This window comes from Stegostoma tigrinum, chromosome 26 (assembly GCF_030684315.1).
Source record: "Stegostoma tigrinum isolate sSteTig4 chromosome 26, sSteTig4.hap1, whole genome shotgun sequence".
In the NCBI taxonomy this organism is placed as follows: domain Eukaryota; kingdom Metazoa; phylum Chordata; class Chondrichthyes; order Orectolobiformes; family Stegostomatidae; genus Stegostoma; species Stegostoma tigrinum.
This window is the reverse complement of record NC_081379.1, coordinates 108963-130052: the sequence shown is the minus strand read 5'-3', so window position 1 is coordinate 130052 and position 21090 is coordinate 108963. Positions and strand designations below refer to the sequence as shown.

Sequence of the window (21090 nt, the reverse complement as noted above, 5' to 3'; positions counted from 1 at the left end):
TGTCCATCTTCTTCCTCAGCCGAGGATTCCCCAGCTCTGTTGTCAACAGGGCCCTCAACCAGGTCTGACCCATTTCCTGCACTTCCGGCCTCAGCACTTTTCCCTCCCGCAGCAGCGATAGGGTTCCCCTTATCCTCACCTACCATCTCACAAGCATCAACATCCAGAAGATCATCAGACACCATTTCCACCATCTCCAGTGAAATGCCACCACCAGAAACATATTCCTCCCCCCTCCCTTGTCTGCTTTCCTCAGGGACCATTCCCTCTGGGGCACCCTGGTCCACACTTCCCGCACCCCCAACACCTCCCCACAGCCCTACAGCACTTTCCCCTGTAAATGGTGAAGATGTAACACCTGTCCATTTACCTCTTCCCTCCCCAGTATCCAAGGGCCCCAACATACCCTCCAGATGAAGCAACACTTCACCTGCACTTCCCAGAATCTGGTCTACTGCATTCACTGCTCACAATGTGGTCTCCTGTACATTGGGAAAACGAAGCGTAGACTTGGTGACCGCTTCGCAGAGCATCTACATTCCGCTCGCAAAAAAGACCCTGAACTACCTGTTGTCTGCCACTTCAACGCACCACCCAGCTCTCTGGCCAACATCCTGGTCTCTGGCTTGCTGCAGTGTTCCAGCAAAGCCCTACACAAGCTGGAGGAACAACACCTCATTGTCTGCTTGGGGACCCTACAGCCCTCACCACTCACTATTGAGTTCAATAATTTTAGGGCCTAAACTCCCCCATGTCCCAGCCCCCACCCCACACACCAGACCTTGTTGCCACATAGTGACTAACAACAGGGGGTATGTAGTGGCAGACTAACAGCCCCCATTAACAACTGCTCACCCTCTCAGCCTGATCGTTAACAACTCCTTTGTCTGTCCAACTGTCTTTCTCTCTCTTTGGACTCTATCCTATTGTTTACTCCCTGTCCCACCCACCTCACTTTTTTCTGCATATAAGTTGACATTTTCCCAGCCACCATCAGTTCTGAGAAAGGGTCACCGGACCCAAAACGTTAACTCTGTTTTCTTCTCCACAGATGCTGCCAGATACAGCACCTTCATTTGTGTAGGAGCTGAAGGATAACTGCAAGGATTCAGTAGAGTGTGTCGTTCCCTCAAGCACTCTCATTGCTTCCCTTTTAATGGAATTTGACACATTGCTCTGTAATTGCTAGCATTATTACTTCCACAAACACTTGTACCTAGGCTATTCAGCCTAACAGACTCATGTCAGTGCTTATTCTCTATAAAAGCCTCCCCTTAACTTTCTCTAGTGTGAATTACAATTTATATCATCTTCCAAAGTTAGTACTGACAAAGTAATCTCACTCAAACTTCTTGGCCATTTGAAACCAGACTGAAAGCTGACAAGTCTCCCAGAATTTGCATCCTGAGGGCTTGTAAGTGGCTGCAGAGATAGTGGATGGGATTGGTAGTAATGTTCCCAAATTCTGGAAAGATTCCAGAAAATTGGAAACCCACAAATGTAACTCCTCAGTTTAAGAAAGAACTACGACAGAATGAAGGGAACCAGAGGCAAGATAGCCATAGGTCTGTCATGGGAAATGCCATTATTAAAGGAGGGAGTAGCAGGGTATTGGAAAATCATAACATAATTAGGCAGTGTCAACATGGGTAAGTGAAAGGGAAATCATGTTTGATATATTTATAAAAGTTCTTTGAGGATGCATAGGATGGATAAAGGGGAACTGCAAGGTTAAATATGTTTGGATTTCCAAAAGTCTAAAAAAGTGTGACATAAGAGGTTGTTACATGAGGTAAGAGCTTATGGTATTAGTGACGATAGAGCATTGATGTTGCACAGACAAAGCCTTTGCTAACTAATAGAAAACAGAGTCAGAATAAAGGGGTCATTTACAGCTTGGCAAACTACAGGAACAAAAACAAAGTTGCTGGAAAAGCTCAGCAGGTCTGGCAGCATTTGTGGAGCAGAAAACAGAGTTAATGTTTTGGGTCTGACCCTCTGAGGAAGGGTCACCGGACCCGAAACATTAACTCTGTTATCTCCTCCACAGATGCTGCCAGACCTGTTGAGCTTTTCCAGCAACTTTGTTTTTGTTCCTGATTTACAGCATCCGCAGTTCTTTTGGTTTTTATTTGGCAAATTACAGCTAGTGTCCTGCCACAGGTATCAGCACTGGGGCCTTTACATACTTCATCACTGACTTGGATGAAGGGGCCAAATGCATCGCAACTAAATTTGCTGATGATACAAGAACCGGAAGGAAAATAATTTATGAGAATATCAGGAAGCTGTAATGGGGATGAGAATAAGTCAAATGAATGAGCAAAAATGGGGTATACACCACAAATGGGGTACTGCATGGGATATACTTGCATCACAGGTAATTTGGAACAGATTCGTTACATTGAGTGAGGGTTGAAGAGATAGTTTTATGAGAAAACGGTGAACAGATTTAGCCTATAGTTATTTAAGTTATAAGAAAGAGAAGCGATCTTATCGAAACATATGAAGATTCTAAGGTAGTATAAAGGGTAGATGAGAAACAAACAAAAATGAAATGGTTGGAGAAACTCAGCAGGTCTGGGAGCATCTTTGGAGAGAAATCAGTGTTAATATTTCGGGTAGAGTGACCCTTCCTCAGAACTTTAAATGTTATACATTTAAGGCTATGGGCCAACTGCTGCAAAGTGGGATTAGTGTAGATAGGTCATTGCAGACATCATGGGCTGAAGGGTCTCTTCTGTGCTTTATGACACTAGTCCATATGGTAGGACATTCCATATTCTAACCTTTATCTGGTTAAACATATTTCTTATGAAGTCCCACTTGATTTGTTAGTGACTCTTTGTATTTATGGACCTCGGTTTCTAACTATAATTGGAAGTATTTTGCCTATGCCTACCCCACCAAACCCATTCATAAACTCAAGACCACTACTAAGTCACCCTTCAGCCTTCTCTTTTCTCTAGAAAAGATTCCCTTCTTATTCAATTTTTCCTATTAGCTATAAAATGTCAGTTCTGGTATCATTCTAGTGCATATTCTCTAATGTCTCTATAACATGGAAAACAGAATTCCGATATAGAAATACAGAACTAGAAAGCATTTAATAGTGCTTCAGATATGGTCTAACCAAAAATACGGTCTAACTAAGGTGTAACACATGTTCAACATAACATTCCTACTTTTCAACTTCCTACCTCTGAAAATGAACCCCAGGTGCTTTGTTTGTTTTGGTTAAAAGAAATAGCTATTCTAACTCAGAACTGTTCTGAGGAAAGGTCACTGGACCCAAAACATTAGCTCTGATTTTCCTACACAGATACTACCAGACCTGCTGAGCTTTTCCAGCAACTTCAATCTGATTTGTTGCCAACTTGCCTACTCATCCTCATTCCACATATCAGTCTACCTTATCAAAGATCTTTTGGATATTCATATACATATGCATAATGGATAATTCATATACATATGGATAATGATGGGATAGTGTAGGGAGAGGGGCTTAGATTAGTTCACAGGTAGGCGCAACATCAAGGGCCGAAGGGCCTGTTTTGCACTTTATTGTTCTATGTTCTATATTCAAGTATTACATCCAAAGTATGACTCTTATCTGCCTGTTACCTCTTCAAAGAATTTAAGGTTACTCAAACATAATCTCCTCTTTTCAAATCCTTGAGATTATATCTTCAATTCATTTTAATTCTTTAAATGCTTCACTGTTTCTTTTCATATTCCTTAAATAATTTATCTTTGAAGTTACTTCGCTCTTGCTACCTAACATTTTTGTCGGTGAATGCTGAAGAGGCTCAAAGAGCTAAATAGCCTACTCCTTTTTCTCTGGTTAATTCCCTACTACTACATCCAACAATGCTCCCTTTCTTGTAATTGAGTAAGTCTTTACACATCAGAAGGTGGTCATTCAGCTCCCCTGAGTCCATGTTTGCTCACTGCATAGCAATACACTCACTCAGTCGCATATATTTCACTATCCCTATTTCCATCACTGCTGCATACTTCCTTTCAAAGGAATTTTTCATCACCATTTCTATCACCCTGAAAATGCACAATTCCAAGTCATTTTGATGCATAAAATATTCACCTTCACACTTCCCCCTATATCTTTTGCCAAAACCTAAACCTGAGACCCTTGGTCTTTGTATCAACAACTAAGAGGAATGATTTGTGTTTCCATCCTAATTTGGCACACTGCTATTAGACTGTCAAGAACCTCTTTTGCTCCAAGGAGGACAACCCCAGCAATTCAAATCTTAGGTTGTAGCTAAAATCTCTCATTCCTGAAATCATTCTGGTAAATCTCCTCTGTACCCTTGCATTCTGTCACAGCTTGTGGTGACCAGACTGAAAGCAATACTCCAGGAATGCTCAGAGCGTTCTACATATTCAGTTAACTTCTCTGCTTTTGTATTCAAAGCCAATGTTTGTGGACAACAGTATTGATACTTTGCTGAGTACTCTGTCAGTATATCCTACCACCTTCAAAGATATGCACACATAAATCCTCAGAGGTCTCTGTTTTTGAACACACTTTGTACCAATAAGTCTACATTACCTCTTCCAATTTCTTCCACCAAATTTACCTCATGACTAAATTTTACCTACCATTTGCCTGCCAATTCTGCTAGCCTTCATTCTGTTGCATAATTGATAGCATCTTCATCATTTGCAAAATTGAATAACATCAGCATATTTTCTATTGTTTCCAGGTAATTATGTATGTGGGAGTCCAGCAGGAGTTTAGGTATACTTCATACATTTCAAAAGTAATTTCCTTAACCGTATCATTGCCTCTCCTTGTCAGTTTATTTCAGGGTAGTTAAAATTTCACCACTGTTATTCTCCAGTCTTGATTAATTTCACATATTTGCTTAAGTAGGGGGATTGTCAGAACTGTCGATGCTGGAGTCAGAGAAAACACAGTGAGGAGCTGGAAGAACACAACAGGCCAGGCAGCATCAGAGGAGCAGGAAAGCTGATGTTTTGGGTCAGGATCCTTCTTCAGAAATGGGGGAGGGGGAAGGGAGCTCTTAAATAGAGAGGGGGGTTGGAGCTGGGGTGGGTAGGTGGGATGGTGATAGGTGAGTGCAGGTAGGCAGTGGTGGGGATTGGTCAGTGAGGTGGAGGATCGGATATGTGGGAGAAAAGACAAGCAGGTTAAGGAGGCAAGGATGAGAGGAAGGTTGGTCATGGAATGAGGCCGAGGTGTGGAGATTTTGAAACTACTGCAGTCCACACTGAGACCATCGGGTTGTAGGCTCCCAAGGCGGAATATGAGGTGCTGCTTCTCCAGTTTCCAAGTAGCATCATTGTGACACTGGAGGCGGCCCAAGTTGGACATGTCATCCAGAGATTGTAAGGGGGAACTGAAGTTGTTCGCGGCTGCAAGGTGTTGTTGTTTATCGCAAACAGAGCGCAGGTGCTCTACAAAGCAGTCTCCAAGCCTGGGTCTAGGCTTGAAACTTCAGCTTTTGTGCTCCTAAAATGCTCCTCGGCCTGCTGTGTTCATCCAGCTCCACATTTTGCTATCTTGGATTCTCCAACATCTGCAGTTTCCTTTAGTTCCAAACCTCCACTTGGTCTCACCGATGTAGAAGAGGCCACATTGGGAGCAATGGATTCAGTAGACACCATTAGCGGATGTGCAGGTGAACATCTGTCTGATGTGGAAGGTTGTTTTGGGTCCTTAGATGGAGGTGAGGGGGGAGGTGTAGGGGCAGGTGTAGCACTTCCTGCAGTTGAGGGGAAAGGTGCCGCGGGTGGTGGGGCTAGTGGGGAGTGTGGAGCAGACAAGGGAGTCGTGGAGAGAGTGGTCCCTCCAGAAGGCAGATAGGGGCGGGGAGGGAAATATATCCTTGGCTGTGGGGAACCTTTACTAGTTTCAAAATCTTCCCACCCCCAGCCTCATCCCACGACCAACCCTCCCCGTCATCCTGCCTCCTCGACCTGTCCGTCTTTGTTTAAGTAGCGCTCGTTCCCTCATCTTTCCATGATTAAATAATTTACATTATTCCCCTCTGAATGAACCATTTTTTAATTTTAATTCATATGGACTTTTTTCTTAACTTGCAGCTAGTTTTGAAAGCAAAACTGAGAAACAGAACGATAAAACTCTTTGAAAGTCAACTGGATAGTTCATTTCTTTAATTTCCAAAGATAAAATAGGTTAACACTAAGTAAGATCTCATTTTACTCAGCTCATAATTTGCTTTAGTCTGGTCAATAAAGCACATTGGTTAGGCCACTTATTGAATACTGCGTTCAGTTCTAGTCTCCCTGATATAGGAAGGATGTTGTGAAACTTGAAAGGGTTCAGAAAAGATTTACAAGGATGTTGCCGGGGTTGGAGGGTTTCAGCTATAGGAAGAGGCTGAATAGGCTGGAGCTACTTTCCCCGGAGCATTGGAGACAGAGGGGTGACCTTATAGAAGTTTATAAAATCATGAGCCTTACGTCTGTTATAGGAAAAGTTCTGCAAAGGATTATAAGAGATAGGATTTATAATCATCTAGCAAGCAACAATTTGATTGGAGATGGTCAACATGGATTCATCAAGGGCAGGTCATGTCTCACAAACCTCATTGAGTTTTTTGAGGTGACCAAGCATGTGGATGAAGCTAGGGCAGTTGACGTGGTGTACATGGACTTCAGTAAAGCTTTTGATAAGGTTCCACATGGTAGGCTATTGGAGAAAATACGGAGGCATGGGTTTGAGGGAGATTTAGCAGTTTGGATTAGAAACTGGTTTCTGTAAGAAGGCAACAAGTGGTGGTTGATGGAAAATATTCAGCCTGGAGTCCGGTTACTAGTGGTGTGCCTCAAGGATCTGTTTTGGGACCACTGCTGTTTGTCATTTTTATAAATGACTTGGACGCAGGCATAGGTGGATGGGTTAGTAAGTTTGCAGATGACACTAAAGTCAGTGGAGTGGTGGACATTGTGGAAGAATGTTGCACGTTGCAGGGAGACTTGGATAAACTACAGAATTGGGCTGAAAGGTGGCAAATGGAGTTCAATGTGGATAAATGGGAGGTGATTCACTTTGGGAAGAATAATAGGAAGGCAGAATACTGGGTCAATGGAAAGATTTTTGGTAGTGTGGATGTGCATAGGGATCTTGGTATCCATGTACATAGATCCCTGAAAGTTGCCACCCAGGTTGATAGTGCTGTTAAGAAGGCTTACGGTGTGTTAGGTTTTATTGGTAGAGACATTGAGTTCCAGAGCCATGATATCATGCTGCAACTGTACAAAACGCAAGTGCAGCCTCACTTGGAATACTGCTTGCTGTTCTGGTCACCCCATTACAGGAAGGATGTGGAAGCATTGGAAAAGGTGCAAAGGAGATTTACCAGGATGTTGCGTGGTCTGGAGCGAAGGCCTTATGAAGAAAGGCTGAGGGACTTGCGTCTGTTCTCAGTGGAGAGAAGAAGGCAAAGAGTGGATTTAATAGAGACGTTCAAGATGATCAAAGGATTAGATAGGGTGGACAGTGAGAGACTTTTTCCAAGGATGATGACGTCGGCTTGTACAAGGGGGCATAGCTACAAATTGAGGGGTGATAGATTTAAGACAGATGTCAGAGGCAGGTTCTTTACTCAGAGAGTGGTAAGGGCATGGAACGCCCTGCCTGCCAATGTCGTGAACTCAGCCACATTAGGGGCATTTAAACAGTCCTTGGATAAGCATATGGATGATGATGGGATAGTGTAGGGGGAGGGGCTTAGATTAGTTCACAGGCCAGCACAACATCGAGGGCCGAAGGGCCTATTCTGCGCTGTATTGTTCTATGTTCCTTGAGGGGCATTGACAGGGTAAATAGCCAAGGTCTTTTCACAAGGGTAGGGGAGTCCAAAGCTACAGGGTATGTGATGCATATGGAATAAGCTGCCAGAGGAAGACGTGGTAGAAACTGGCATAATTACAACATTTAAAAGGCATCTGGAAGGGTATATGAATAGAGGGTTTAGAGGGATACAGGCCAAATACTGGCAAATGGGACTAGGTTAATTTAAGCCGTTTGATCAACATGGTCAAGTTGATTGAAGAGTCTGTTTCCATGCTATACATCTCTATGACTTTATATAGAATAAGAACAAAGATTTCTTTTAAAAGTTCAGTATAAAAAATTAAAATTTGTTGGTAAAGTATTGGTAAAGGTTATAAGAGATAGGATTTATAATAATCTAGAAAAGAATAAATTGATTAGGGATAGTCAGCACAGTTTTGTGAAGGGTAGGTCGTGCCTCACAAACCTTATTGAGTTCTTTGAGAAGGTGACCAAACAGGTAGATGAGAGTAAGCCAGTTGATGTGGTGTAGATGGATTTCAGCAAGGCGTTCGATAAGGTTCCCCACAATAGGCTATTGTACAAAATGCGGAGGAATGGGATTGTGGGAGATATAGCAGTTTGGATCAGAAATTGGCTTGCTGAAAGAAGACAGAGGGTGGTAGTTGATGGGAAATGTTCATCCTGGAAACCAGTTACTAGTGGTGTACTGCAAGGGTCGGTGTTGGGTCCACTGCTGTTTGTCATTTTTATAAATGACCTGGATAAGGGCGTAGAAGAATGGGTTAGTAAATTTGCAGACGACACTAAGGTCGGTGGAGTTGTGGATAGTGACGAAGGATGCTGTGGGTTAGAGAGGCATAGATAAGCTGCAGAGCTGGGCTGAGAGGTGGCAAATGGAGTTTAATGCAGACAAGTGTGAGGTGATGCACTTTGGTAGGAGTAACCGGAAGGCAAAGTACTGGGCTAATGGTAAGATTCTTGGTAGTGTAGATGAGCAGAGAGATCTCGGTGTCCATGTACACAGATCATTGAAAGTTGCCACCCAGTTTGACAGGGTTGTTAAGAAGGCATACAGTGTTTTAGCTTTTATTAATAGAGGGATCGAGTTCCGGAACCAACAGGTTATGCTGCAGCTGTACAAAACTCTGGTGTGGCCGCACTTGGAGTATTGCGTACAGTTCTAGTCACCGCATTATAAGAAAGATGTGGAAGCTTTGTAAAGGATGCAGAGGAGATTTACTAGGATGTTGCCTGGTATGGAGGGAAGGTCTTACAAGGAAAGGCTGAGGGAATTGAGGATGTTTTCGTTAGAGAGAAGAAGGTTGAGAGGTGACTTAATTGAAACATATAAAATAATCAGAAGGTTAGATAGAGTAGATAGGGAGAGCCTTTTTCCTAGGATGGTAACGGCGAGCACGAGGGGGCATAGCTTTAAATTGAGGGGTGAAAGATATAGGACAGATGTCAGAGGTAGTTTCTTTACTCAGAGAAGAATGGAACGCTTTGCCTGCAACGGTAGTAGATTCGCCAACTTTAAGTACATTTAAGGCATCATTGGACAAGCATATGGACATGCATGGAATAGTGTAGGTTAGATGGGCTTCAGATCGGTATGACAGGTTGGCACAACATGGAGGGCCGAAGGGCCTGTATTGTGCTGTAAAGTTCTATGTTCTATACTGAAATTTGCAAAGTTTAAAAAAGTCTTCTAACAGGATTGACTTAGCTATCTTGTCTACCAGCATTTCTACTAGTTACTATTTGTCCTATCACACACTTTTGAGTGGTCATTTCCAACTATTATGGTGTTGTGTGGTGACTTTTAAAACAGTCTCTCTTCAAAGACTTGTACAGATTAAAAATGTCATCAACCCTAAATTATTGTTTCCCTTGATTGCTAGTGGATTCAAATCTCATTGAGAGACTGCCTGGAATAGTTAACCATATCAGACAAGGCTCGATTCAAAACCCATTTTAAGACTATTCATATGAAAAAGCAACAGAATCTCAAACCATGCAAGTACATGTTCCATGATTCATATTAGGATATATCATTTAATTCAACTGCAAAAGAGGTGATCAGGTTTTACAGTCCAAGCATTAAAGCATTCCTTGAGTTCAATAAAAGCAAAAGATCAATCAACTATAAAAACTGATCAGTACTGACTGGCAATACCATAAAAACAGGAAATCATCATCCATCCAATGCATGTATTCAGAGGATGAAGGCAGCACTGTGTGCACCAGCTTTGAAACTGCAAGAATCTTTACTGGAGCGCTGTGCACATAGGTCCGCCTCATTAAGTAGGAGATTAATGAACAATGTTGCCAGGACTGAAAAAATCCAGCAATAAGGGAAAATTGGATAGTCTGGGTCTGTTCTCTTTGCAAAAGACAAGGCTTAGGGAAGATTTGATTGATGCATACAAAAATGTGTTGGGACCAGGACACAATGGATGGCAAGAGTCTACTTACCTTAGCTAAGAGATAAGAGACTAAAGGCAGAGACTTAAAGTGATAATGTAGATTAAAGATTAGAGGGGAGATGAGGACAGAACGTTTCACCCCGGTGCATTTGGAATTTAGAATTCATTCCCTGAAAGGGTAGGACAGCCAGAAACTTGAGACTCATCTAAAAGGCACAGAGTCATACAGCACAGAAACAGACCCTTCGGTCCAACCAGTTTGTGCCGAATATAATTCCAAACTAAACTAGTCCCACCTGACCGTGCTTAGCCCATATCCCTTCAAACCTTTCCTATTTGTGTACCTATTCAAATGTCTTTTAAATGTTGTGACTGTTCCCACATCAAGCAGTTCCTCAGGAAGTTCATTCCACATGCAAACCACCTTCTGTGTAAAACATTTGCCTCTTTTTTTTAAAAAATCTCTCACCTCTCACCTTAAAACTGTGCCCCCTCGTCTTGAAATCTCCCATCCTAGGGAAAGGACAACTACAGTGTTTTATAAAGCTCCAGGAAGACACTTTACTTACTCATTCACAGCATGAGGATGTCTCTGACATTTATTGTCCTTCCCCAATTGCCTAGAGGGCAGCCCAGAGCCAACTACACTGGCTGTGGGTCTGGAGTCACACGCTGGCCAGGCCAGGCAAGGATGGCAGATCTCCTGATGGAAATCCAGATGAGATATCCCCCCATCAATCAGAAGTGGTTTCATGGCCTCCTACAAAAGTACCTCAAGTCCCGTAACCTGCACGGCTATGGATCAAATGCAGGACATTGGGATTAATTTTTGTGGCTCATTTTTCTGTTGGCATGGATACGACGCGCAGAGTGGTCTTTATCAATGCAATAAACTTTCCATGATTTGATTCCCATCCCCAAATACCTTTGGACTGAGAGGTCTGTTGGCCATTTCACAGTACAGTCATTTAGAATGGACAGTTAAGAGTCAACCACATTTCTCTGGGCCAGGAATTACATATAGGCCAGATAAGGTTGGCAGATTCCTTTTCTTAAAGGGCATTAAATGGGCTTTGCAGCAATGAAAATTGTCACGGTCATTAATTGTGGTACTAGATTTCTTATTGTAATTTAAATTATATCAGCTGCTTTGGCTATTGTGCCCCAGAGGATGAGACTGAACTTCAAGTTTACCACATCATTCTGATCATCACTACATCACGTCCGCCCCTGAAGTTTATATGCTATATATTTTGCTGGACACAGTGATTGTTTTGGCTGACTGTAAATGAGATCACTTGCAGAATCTACTGAAGGTAACAAACAATGCAAAAAAAATTATACATTAATTGATGCATTGTTAATTGAAGAGGTTCACAAAATTTCATATTGCTAATAAACAAATAATTTAATTTAACCGAAATCACTCCAAATTAATGGGCATGAATTCTAATTTGCTTTTATTACCTGCTGCTTTTCTTGTGTAAGTGCATCAAAGAGTTTCTCTGTCTCTCCTAGTGCCTCCATTCGTGCTTTGTATGTCAGTTCTGTCTCATAGGGAGTTTGTAGCATTGGAATTTTCTTCTCTTTCTGGAGAAAAGTGGTCATCTTGTCTTCCCAACCTGGACGACTAGTAACAGACCCCAGCTTCACTGCATTTAATATAGAATCTGAAAGTGTTTCAACTTGAAACTTAGCATGAACACAATTAGTTGAATTTTGTACTGCTGCAAAAAAATTCACACTTTTTAAAAAATGAATAGTTAAAACAAATCTATTTTCTTAATTTTTTGATTCTACAAAATATTTCAAATAATTTTATGTTCTATGTGGTTACCTTTTGTATTTTCAAGTGGTAGGAACTGAAGTCTCTTTCTTGGGCTTGAACTGTGAGATGGGTCTGAATTTGGAAGCTCCATTCCATCCAAGTTTACGTCAAACCTAAGAATAAAATGATGCATTCTGAAAACAACGATTCTCTGAATAACTAAAAACCCTCTGCAGAATATGCTAATTTTATTCCAAACTCAGCAGGCTAGATACACAGAAATTAGAACACCTAAAGCCAATTCAATACCAGTATTATGGTAATCCAGGAGTTGTTTAACCAGTCCCAAATCAATTTCCTGATAAAACACTAACCAAATTGTTAAGATAACAAAGTGTGAAGCTGGATGAACACAGCAGGCCAAGCAGCATCTCAGGAGCACTAAAGCTGACAATTCGGGCCTAGACCCTTCATCAGAGAGGGGGATGGGGAGAGGGAACTGGAATAAATAGGGAGAGAGGGGGAGGCAGACCGAAGATGGAGAGAAAGCAAAATAGGTAGAGAGGAGAGTATAGGTGAGGAGGTAGGGAGGGGATAGGTCTGTCCAGGGAAGACGGACAGGTCAAGGAGGCGGGATGAGGTAGTAGGTAGGAAATGGAGGTGTGGCTTGAGGTGGGAGGAAGGGATGGGTGAAAGGAAGAGCAGGTTAGGGAAGTGGATACAGGCTGGGCTGGTTTTGGGGTGCAATGGGGGGAGGGGAAGAACTGGGCTGGTTTTGGGATGCAGTGGGGGAAGGGGAGATTTTGAGCTTGTGAAGTCCACATTGATACCATTGGGCTGCAGGGTGCCCAAGCAGAATATGAGTTGCTGTTCCTGCAACCTTCGGGCTACACTTGCCCCCACACCTCCTCCCTCACCCCTATCCTAGGCCCCAAGATGACTTTCCATATTAAGCAGAGGTTCACCTGCACATCTGCCAATGTGGTATACTGCATCCACCTTACCCGGTGTGGCTTCCTCTACATTGGGGAAACCAAGCGGAGGCTTGGGGACCGCTTTGCAGAACACCTCCGCTCGGTTCGCAATAAACTACTGCACCTCCCAGTCGCAAACCATTTCCACTCCCCCTCACATTCTTTACATGACATGTCCATCATGGGCCTCCTGCAGTGCCACAATGATGCCACCCGAAGGTTGCAGGAACAGCAACTCATATTCCGCTTGGGAACCCTGCAGCCATATGGTATCAATGTGGACTTCACCAGCTTCAAAATCTCCCCTTCCCCCACCGCATCCCAAAACCAGCCCAGTTCATTCCCCTCCCCCCACTGCACCACACAACCAGCCCAGCTCTTTCCCTCCACCCACTGCATCCCAAAACCAGTCCAACCTGTCTCTGCCTCCCTAACCTGTTGTTCCTCTCACCCATCCCTTCCTCCCACCCCAAGCCGCACCTCCGTCTCCTACCTACGAACCTCATCCCACCTCCTTGAGCTGTCCGTCTTCCCTGGACTGACTTATCCCCTCCCTACCTCCCCACCTATACTCTCCTCTCCACCTATCTTCTTTTCTCTCCATCTTCGGTCCGCCTCCCCCTCTCTGATGAAGGGTCTAGGCCCGAAACGTCTGCTTTTGTGCTACTGAGATGCTGCTGGGCCTGCTGTGTTCATCCAGCCTCACATTTCATTAATCAAACACTAGGTTTACAAATGAAAAGTTCAAATGTGCTATACAGAAAAGCAATTGTGAAAATATTTTCAGTAAAATTAACCAATGACAATATCATTTTAAAAACAGACACAGTGAAACAGAAATACCTTGTTACAGCTGCTGGGAAATCAACTGAATCTCAATTGTCCAAATAGCTCCTTCCGTGCTGTTAATGTTTCTATGCTGATGACAATTGGAATAAATGCTCTACGGCATTCTAACTTGTTAAACATTTTAAAATGTATTTTAAACATTAATATCAATCAGTGTTAATCATAACTTGTAATGTTTTGTTAATGGGTGGAACATCAAAAAGGGTTTAATCTCTGGACGAAGGCATGTTCAAACAAATGCCTTCCAACATCTCCAGCTCTGCACACATCCTACAGTGTTCATGTTGCACAGAAAAGTCCTTATATCTTATTATATGATTAAGAACTCATGGAAATTGACTTGTTTTGCTTAAGTTTAAATTCAACAATGGAGAGCATTACCTTGTCACCATGTTTTCCTCTTTGCCAAGGAGATGATTAAACCCAGGAGACAGGTTCTCTTTAGGACAGCGCTTGGGACTGGACTTAGCAGACAGTGATGTTAGCAAAGTGTTCCGTTTAGCTGCGAAAGACAAAAAAAAAATCAGTATTTGAACTTGGGTTCTAAAATTAATCAGCTGAGTTCTTGGCATTTTCCAGGAGGAGAAAAAGAACACATGAACAAGTAATAAAAATATGAGGGATAATTTTTAAAATGCCACTTCCTTTTGCAAAATTATTTCCTAACTTCAGCATCCAGGTCCTGGTATCTGTTGCTCATAGGTCAGGAAAGTGACTTGTTGCCAGCATGCTGTTATGTCCCACAGCTGAACATCAAAAGATGCTATTGGCAGCAACAAAATGATTTTCACAGTTCACACCACACTTTTTCCAAGTGCCTCACAAAACTGGGTGAGCTGTCTGGAGGATGTGGAGATGCTTCAGTGGGATTTGGACAAGTTAAGCAAGTGAGCAAATAAGTGTGAAATGAAGTATAACGCAGATAATAACAAGGTTACCCAATTTGATAGCAAAAACAGGTAGACAGATTATTAACTAGCAATACTTTGGGAAAAGAGCTCCCCCTTTTCCCACGCAGGGTCTCCTTGTGCACTAGTCGCTGAAAGAAAGAATGCAAGTGCAGCAAGCAATAAAGAAGGCTAATAGTATGTCAGCTTCACAGGGAGAGAATGCGAGTACCGAACAAGGTTGCCTTGCTGAAATTCTACAGGGCTTTGATGAGACTGCGCTTTGAGTACTGTCAGCAGGTTTGGTTTTCTTAACTGCGGAGGAATGTTCTGGGTATGGATGGTGTAGTGACTGTAATGAGGTCAGCCAGCTGGACCTCTCAGAATTTGAGCTCCCTGATTGGACCGCATTAAATGTCCCAAACAGGGAGCCCTGGCTTACATAAAAACTTACACTCCTGACACTCTAGTGCCGGACTCTATACAAGGCAGTACGATAGTCAAGGACTGTTCACGTGCAAATAAAGAGTGCATTGGTGACTGCATACCAGCCTATGTAGAGTTATTTCAGAGGGACAGCAACAAACTTTTACCAGACTGATTCCTCGGATGGCAGGATTGATATATGGAGACAGGCTGGATCAGTTAGGACCACATTCACTGGAGTTCAAAAGAATGACTGAGGTGTTTCCTGGATATCTTTAAAGATCTAACAGGATTAGACAGGGTAATTGGACCAAGGATGTTCCCAAACACGGGGTGGGGGGGGTCCAAGTTAAGGGATCACGGTCCAAGGCCGTAGAATTAAGCATTTAGGATCAAGAGGAAGAAAAATTTCTTCACTCAGTGGTGAGCCTGTAGAATTCTCCACCACAGAAAGCAGTTGAGCCCAAACATTAAATGGTTTCAAGGAGGAGTTAAATATAATTCTTTGAGCCAAAGAGATCAAAGTGCATGGGAGAATGTGGGGCAGGGTACTAAGTTTGATGATCAGCCATGATCATATTGAACAGCACAGCAGGCTCAAAGGGCTATGCAAATATCCTAACTTAAACAGCCATCATCATTACTGATCGTAGGAAAGCAAAATAAAATGTAATGCTCCTCATTCTTTGAAATATCAAAGATTTACTCCATCTATCCAGAACATCGGCCTATTCATTTCATCATAAAACAACATCAGTAGCAAGTGTGAATTTCACTTTGTTCTCTCACCCAGAAAGCTGGTTTAGTTTTGGCAAATGACAGAAAAAGCACAAGAACCGTCTTCAAACTAAGTATCACCCAGATAGCAACTCCATCTCCCTTTCCTTCCACATGCTCTCAGCCCTTAATCTCCCTATTTTTCTCCTTCTACTTAACTGTAATTGTTTCTTATTTCTTTATCCTGCTGTCTTCTCCAAGCTGAAGTCATCCATGAGAACTACTTACTGCTGAATTGCCCGTTTCTGCAATCCTATTCACAACTTCCTTTTCTAGTTATGGTATTTGATGATGTCACTGAGTATTGATGAAAAAAAAGAGATGTGACATCAAAGCTTTTCATCTTGCTCTTATTAGTAATAATATAAAATTTAGAAGTGAACAATATTAATACATCTTGCAATTGTCATGTATTTTCTTTCCTGACCCCTTCCCTTTCCACAATTTCCATCACCCTCACTCAAAAATCTCACACTCAATCATCCAACTTGGTCAATTATTGCTCCAGTTCCAACTTCTCTTTCGTCCCCAAGATCTTCGAATATATTCTCACATCCCAGCTGTGTGCATATGTACTGAAACAGATCCCATTCCAGCTTTTAGACTGCAATATGACTAAAACACCCATTATAGAAATCACAAGTGGAATCTCTGTCTCTCCTTGACACCTTCATAATATTTATGGGAGTGAATCATATATTCCTCTTGTTATAGGATTAAGAACTCATGGAAATTGACATGTTATGCTTAAGTTTAAATTAACAATGAAGAGTATTACCTTGTATAGTTCTGCTCCACATGATTATCCTTGCAGACAGAAATGTATTAAGAGTTTGCTAGAACTACAAAGCAAGGAAGCTGTCACCTCAGAATGCCCTTATGTGTCATTCTCTGCTCTTTTAAACTCAAAGGAAAGTTTGCTTTACATTACCCCTATCAGATCCTCCCAGCAAAGTTACAGCATTGTGTTAAGTACAGAATAAAGCTTCCTCTACGCTTCTAAATTGGGAAATATGTACAGTGGTAACAGCCATCTCTATTCTTTGTCTTAGCCACTCTCAACACGTCAATAATCAAACCTATTGTCTGACACAAAATATTGGATGTGTCACAATTTCCCAGATAAACAAAGGGAAGAATGCAGTCACTGCCTCCGACTTAACATTACAAACTCTGCCCTTTTCTCACAGACTCCATTTTCCCCTTTGTCACTTCCCATACTAACCATTTGGTTAGCAATATTGACATCCTGTTCAACTCATAGCAAAACTTTAAACTCCAACTCATCCCTAATGTGATTTTGGGTCCAAGACTTGGGTTATCTTTCATGAAGTAAGAAACTAGATGCGGATATTATGGCATTTAAAAAATCCAATACTGAGTTACCACTACTAGCTCTTATGCGTAAATATTACATTCATAGGCACATCAAATCTAAACACCATGTAGTTAGATTACAACTGAAGACCACATTTCTAGCGATGTGCCATGTTTCATGTGATCCCAGGAGAAGATGGGCCATGAGCCAGTATAATTTTCAGTTCATATGCTATGATATAATGATCATATCATGAGCATGTTCCTCAAAAAGGTATAATGACATACTGACCATGAGACATAACACAACCTGCATGACTTTTCATTAAACATCCAGATTACTTATCTCTGAAACACTGCCTACTCCCATCCTTTTGGCATTGACACTTTGTTACTTGGCCTTGAGATCTGAGATTACATTATGCTAATTCTTTTCACTTGCTGTAAGACCATAACACATAGGAATGGGAGAAGGCCATTTCAGCCGCTTGTGCCTGCTCTGCCATTCAATAGGATCATGGCTGATCTAGCACCTCCCCATGTCCACTTTCCTGCCCTTTCCCCATAACCCTGAATTCCCCTACTGATCAAGAATCTGTCTCAGCATTAAATATACAAGGATTTTGCCCCATAGCTCCTTTTAGCCAGGAGTTCCAAAGGATCAACCCTCCGAGAAAATATTTCTCCTCAACTGAGATGATGCTCTCCGCTCTTAAACTCTCCCATGTTCTCAGCATTTACCCTGTCAAGTTTCAATAAGATCACCTCTTATTCTTCTAATGAGTACAGTCCTAATCTGCTTGATCTTCACTCATAAGACATTCCCTCCATACTGGAGATCATCCTGGTGAACCTTTTCTGAACTATCTCCAATTAAATAATATCTTTCCTTAAATAAAGCACCAAAACTGCTAACAGTACTCCAAATGTTGTCTCACCAGCACCTTGTATAGATGCAGTAAGACTTCCTTGGTCTTGTATTTCTAGGGGGTTAGAGTAAGGCCAACATTGCATTAGCTTTTCTGATTACCTGCTGCATCTCTGTGCTAACTTTCTTTGCTTCCTGCAGATGTACTCCAAGTCCTTTACATTGTAGCATTCTGCAGTTTTTCTCCATTTAAGTAAACTGTTTTCTTGTTCTCCCTTCAAAAATGAACAGCTTAACATTTTCCCACATTATACTCCATTTGCCCACTTTTTGTCTACCTACTAAACCTACCAATATCTCTCTGTAAACTGTCCATATCCCTCTCACAACCTGCCTTTCCACCTACTTTTGTGCCATCTGCGAATGCGGGTACAGTAGATTGACTTGGAGGAAGCAAGCAATTAATATATACATATTGTAAGCCGTTTCACTACCAAACACTGATCCCTGTGGAATCCCAATGGTCACATGTTGCCAACCTGAAAAAGAAACCCAGATCTTTAGTCACTGTTTCTTGCTCGTGAGCCACTTCTCTATCCATGTCAATGTCATGGACTTTTACTCTACAACTTAGTCTTTTATGATGTAACTTGTCAAACTTCTTCTGGAAATACAAATACAACACATCTACTGTTACAGATTACGTATTAACTTGTGTCCACTCTGGTTGAGACTTCAAAAAAATTTATCATACACAATTTCATGATGCCATCCTCTCACCCATCACAGTCCTTCAAAATCGCATTTGAAACATGTGCTTCACATATCGACCATGTTAGCCGCAGCACCTTATAGTATTCTAGATTTCTCTGCTGTTTAGCTAAATGGTTGCACTCCCAATTGACTTCAAATACTGTAGGTTTAAATATTGTTATCTCTTAATGCTCACAAAGTCGATCTGTGTTTGCAAATGTTTCAAATGAACAAAATAGAGTACAGTCACTTGCTAGTTCATTTCTCCAGGCAATATCTTGACCAGAGTCAGAACCTGGTTTAAAATTTAGACAAAGTCTGGCCATTACATGTTAGTCATAATCTAATTGGTACATTCTTTATGGCACTGTCTCTACCGAACAATCAGCACTATCCTTCCAAATAGTATAAACGTTGTTTTCCTTTTTATCAAGCTTCTTGTAAATTGTCCTAAGAACTGCAAGACAAAAATCTTCAACAAAATGAGTCGTTTTTTTCAGTACTGCTCAAGTTCTGTATTGCAACTATTGGAAGACGACGTTGTGAAATCACCTTGCACATAAACCAAAAGTGAGATTTTAATGAAAACGGAATCTTGAATTTTGCACTTTACCACTGGACGTTTGGCATAAGTGACAGAAGCCAATACGGGAAAAGTTGCTAGACAGGTTAACAAAAATGGTGCACAAAAAATAATCAACAATCACACTTTAAAACATTTGAAGAATTCAGAGAAATGTTTTTACTTGGTGTAGAAGTGGGTGTTGGCCTCCGGTTTGAAGGGGGTACAGAAGACGATCTTTGACCTGAGGGAGAACGACTACATTTTGATCTGGTTCGACCCGTAACAGAATCCTCAGATTTGTCTCCACTGTAAGTGGCGTCTGCAAATCCTACAGTCTGTTTGCGATGCAAGAATTCTGATAAAAACAAATGAATAAATGAAATACCTGGCTAACTGGACAGTGTTTCAGATCTGAACATTTTTTTAAGCTTCCGCAATGATTGTGCTGTGAAACTGAGCTGGACAATCTAGGAATGCCATGAGTTAGTCTCTATTTCAGTTAATTTATCTGAATCATTGCAGTACAACTGGCCTCGCTCACTGGAATAAAACTGCTCCTGTTGACTACTTGGTCATCCTCTTTGGCAAGAGCATGCATGAGGGCAAGAGCTATTTATAATAAAGAGGGAGGTTCTCAGCCCATTGAGTGCATGTCTGCTTCCTGCAAGGGCAACTCAGTTGTTCCTATTGCCTGCTCGCTCCCCATGGCCCTGTAAATTTTTTCATTCAACTATAACCCAAGTTCTATTTGAAATCATTGATTGTTTCCCCATTCACCTGCTTTGCGGAGAGCAAGTTTTACATCTTTACCACTCACTGTATTAAACAAAACAAAAGCTCTCCCTCATTCTCCCTGCAACTCTTACCCAAAATTCTAAAGCCATCGTAAACATGGTATGACCACCTGTGGGAAGGGTTTTTCATCTGTCATCTAAATGTGGTTTTTATTCTTGTACACAGAGGAGAACTACCCCAGCCTTTCCAATCTAATTTTAACTAAAATCTCCTTCCTAGAACATTTCTGGTAAATCTCCTCATTAGCCTTTCAATAACCTTCATATCTTGGCTGAAACGTGACGACCTGCGGCATAACCAGAGTCCAACACTAGTCTACATAACTTACTTATTTTGGTACTCAACACTACAGTTATCAAGCCCAAGATCTCTCATGTTTTGCTAATATTGATGCACATGTACTCCTGCATACTCTTGAGAATGGTCATTAAGGTTGTATTCTCTCTTCTGGCAAAAAGAACACCTAGCTTTGGCTAAAGGCCACTCTTGATCCCAACCTTGGCTAAAAGTTGCCTCCAATCCTAGGCTTGGCAAAAGCCACTTCAGTCCCTCTAAAAGCTCCCGCAGCAACTTCCTCATTGTTTCCACTTAATTACTTTGCTGCTCCTCCACTCACAGGTTGCTTCTCTCCTCTGATCATTGCTGATAGGCTCATTAAAGCAATAGACGCATGGGAGAACCAATCTGTGATTAGAGCAGCTCCTTACCAATTCCTTCCACTCTTTTTACAGGAACAGCTTTTCTCAAATTCATCACTTGAGCAAATTTTCCTCAGTGACTTGAGGCTTTCACAGGTGAATTCAATTTTGAGATGAGAATAGGTCATTTGGCCTTTGACCTTGCTCCACTTGCCAATAAAGTAATGGCTGATCTGA

At 41.8% G+C, this 21090-nt stretch overlaps 1 protein-coding gene across 6 annotated transcripts in view; it reads right to left on the bottom strand.

The window, feature by feature from the left end:
• Positions 1-21090, bottom strand: part of LOC125464017 (M-phase phosphoprotein 9) — a 99619-nt gene that overhangs the window by 6453 nt on the left and 72076 nt on the right. For 5 of the 6 annotated variants that reach the window (XM_059654865.1, XM_059654864.1, XM_059654869.1 and 2 more), the window contains 4 exons: positions 19602-19775; positions 14209-14329; positions 12074-12177; positions 11704-11906 (listed from right to left, as the gene is read on the bottom strand). In XM_059654865.1, coding sequence (XP_059510848.1) covers positions 11704-11906; positions 12074-12177; positions 14209-14329; positions 19602-19775 — 602 coding nt within the window. The remainder of the gene's footprint in view (positions 1-11703; positions 11907-12073; positions 12178-14208; positions 14330-19601; positions 19776-21090) is intronic. The other variant, XM_059654867.1, reaches the window with a different exon arrangement.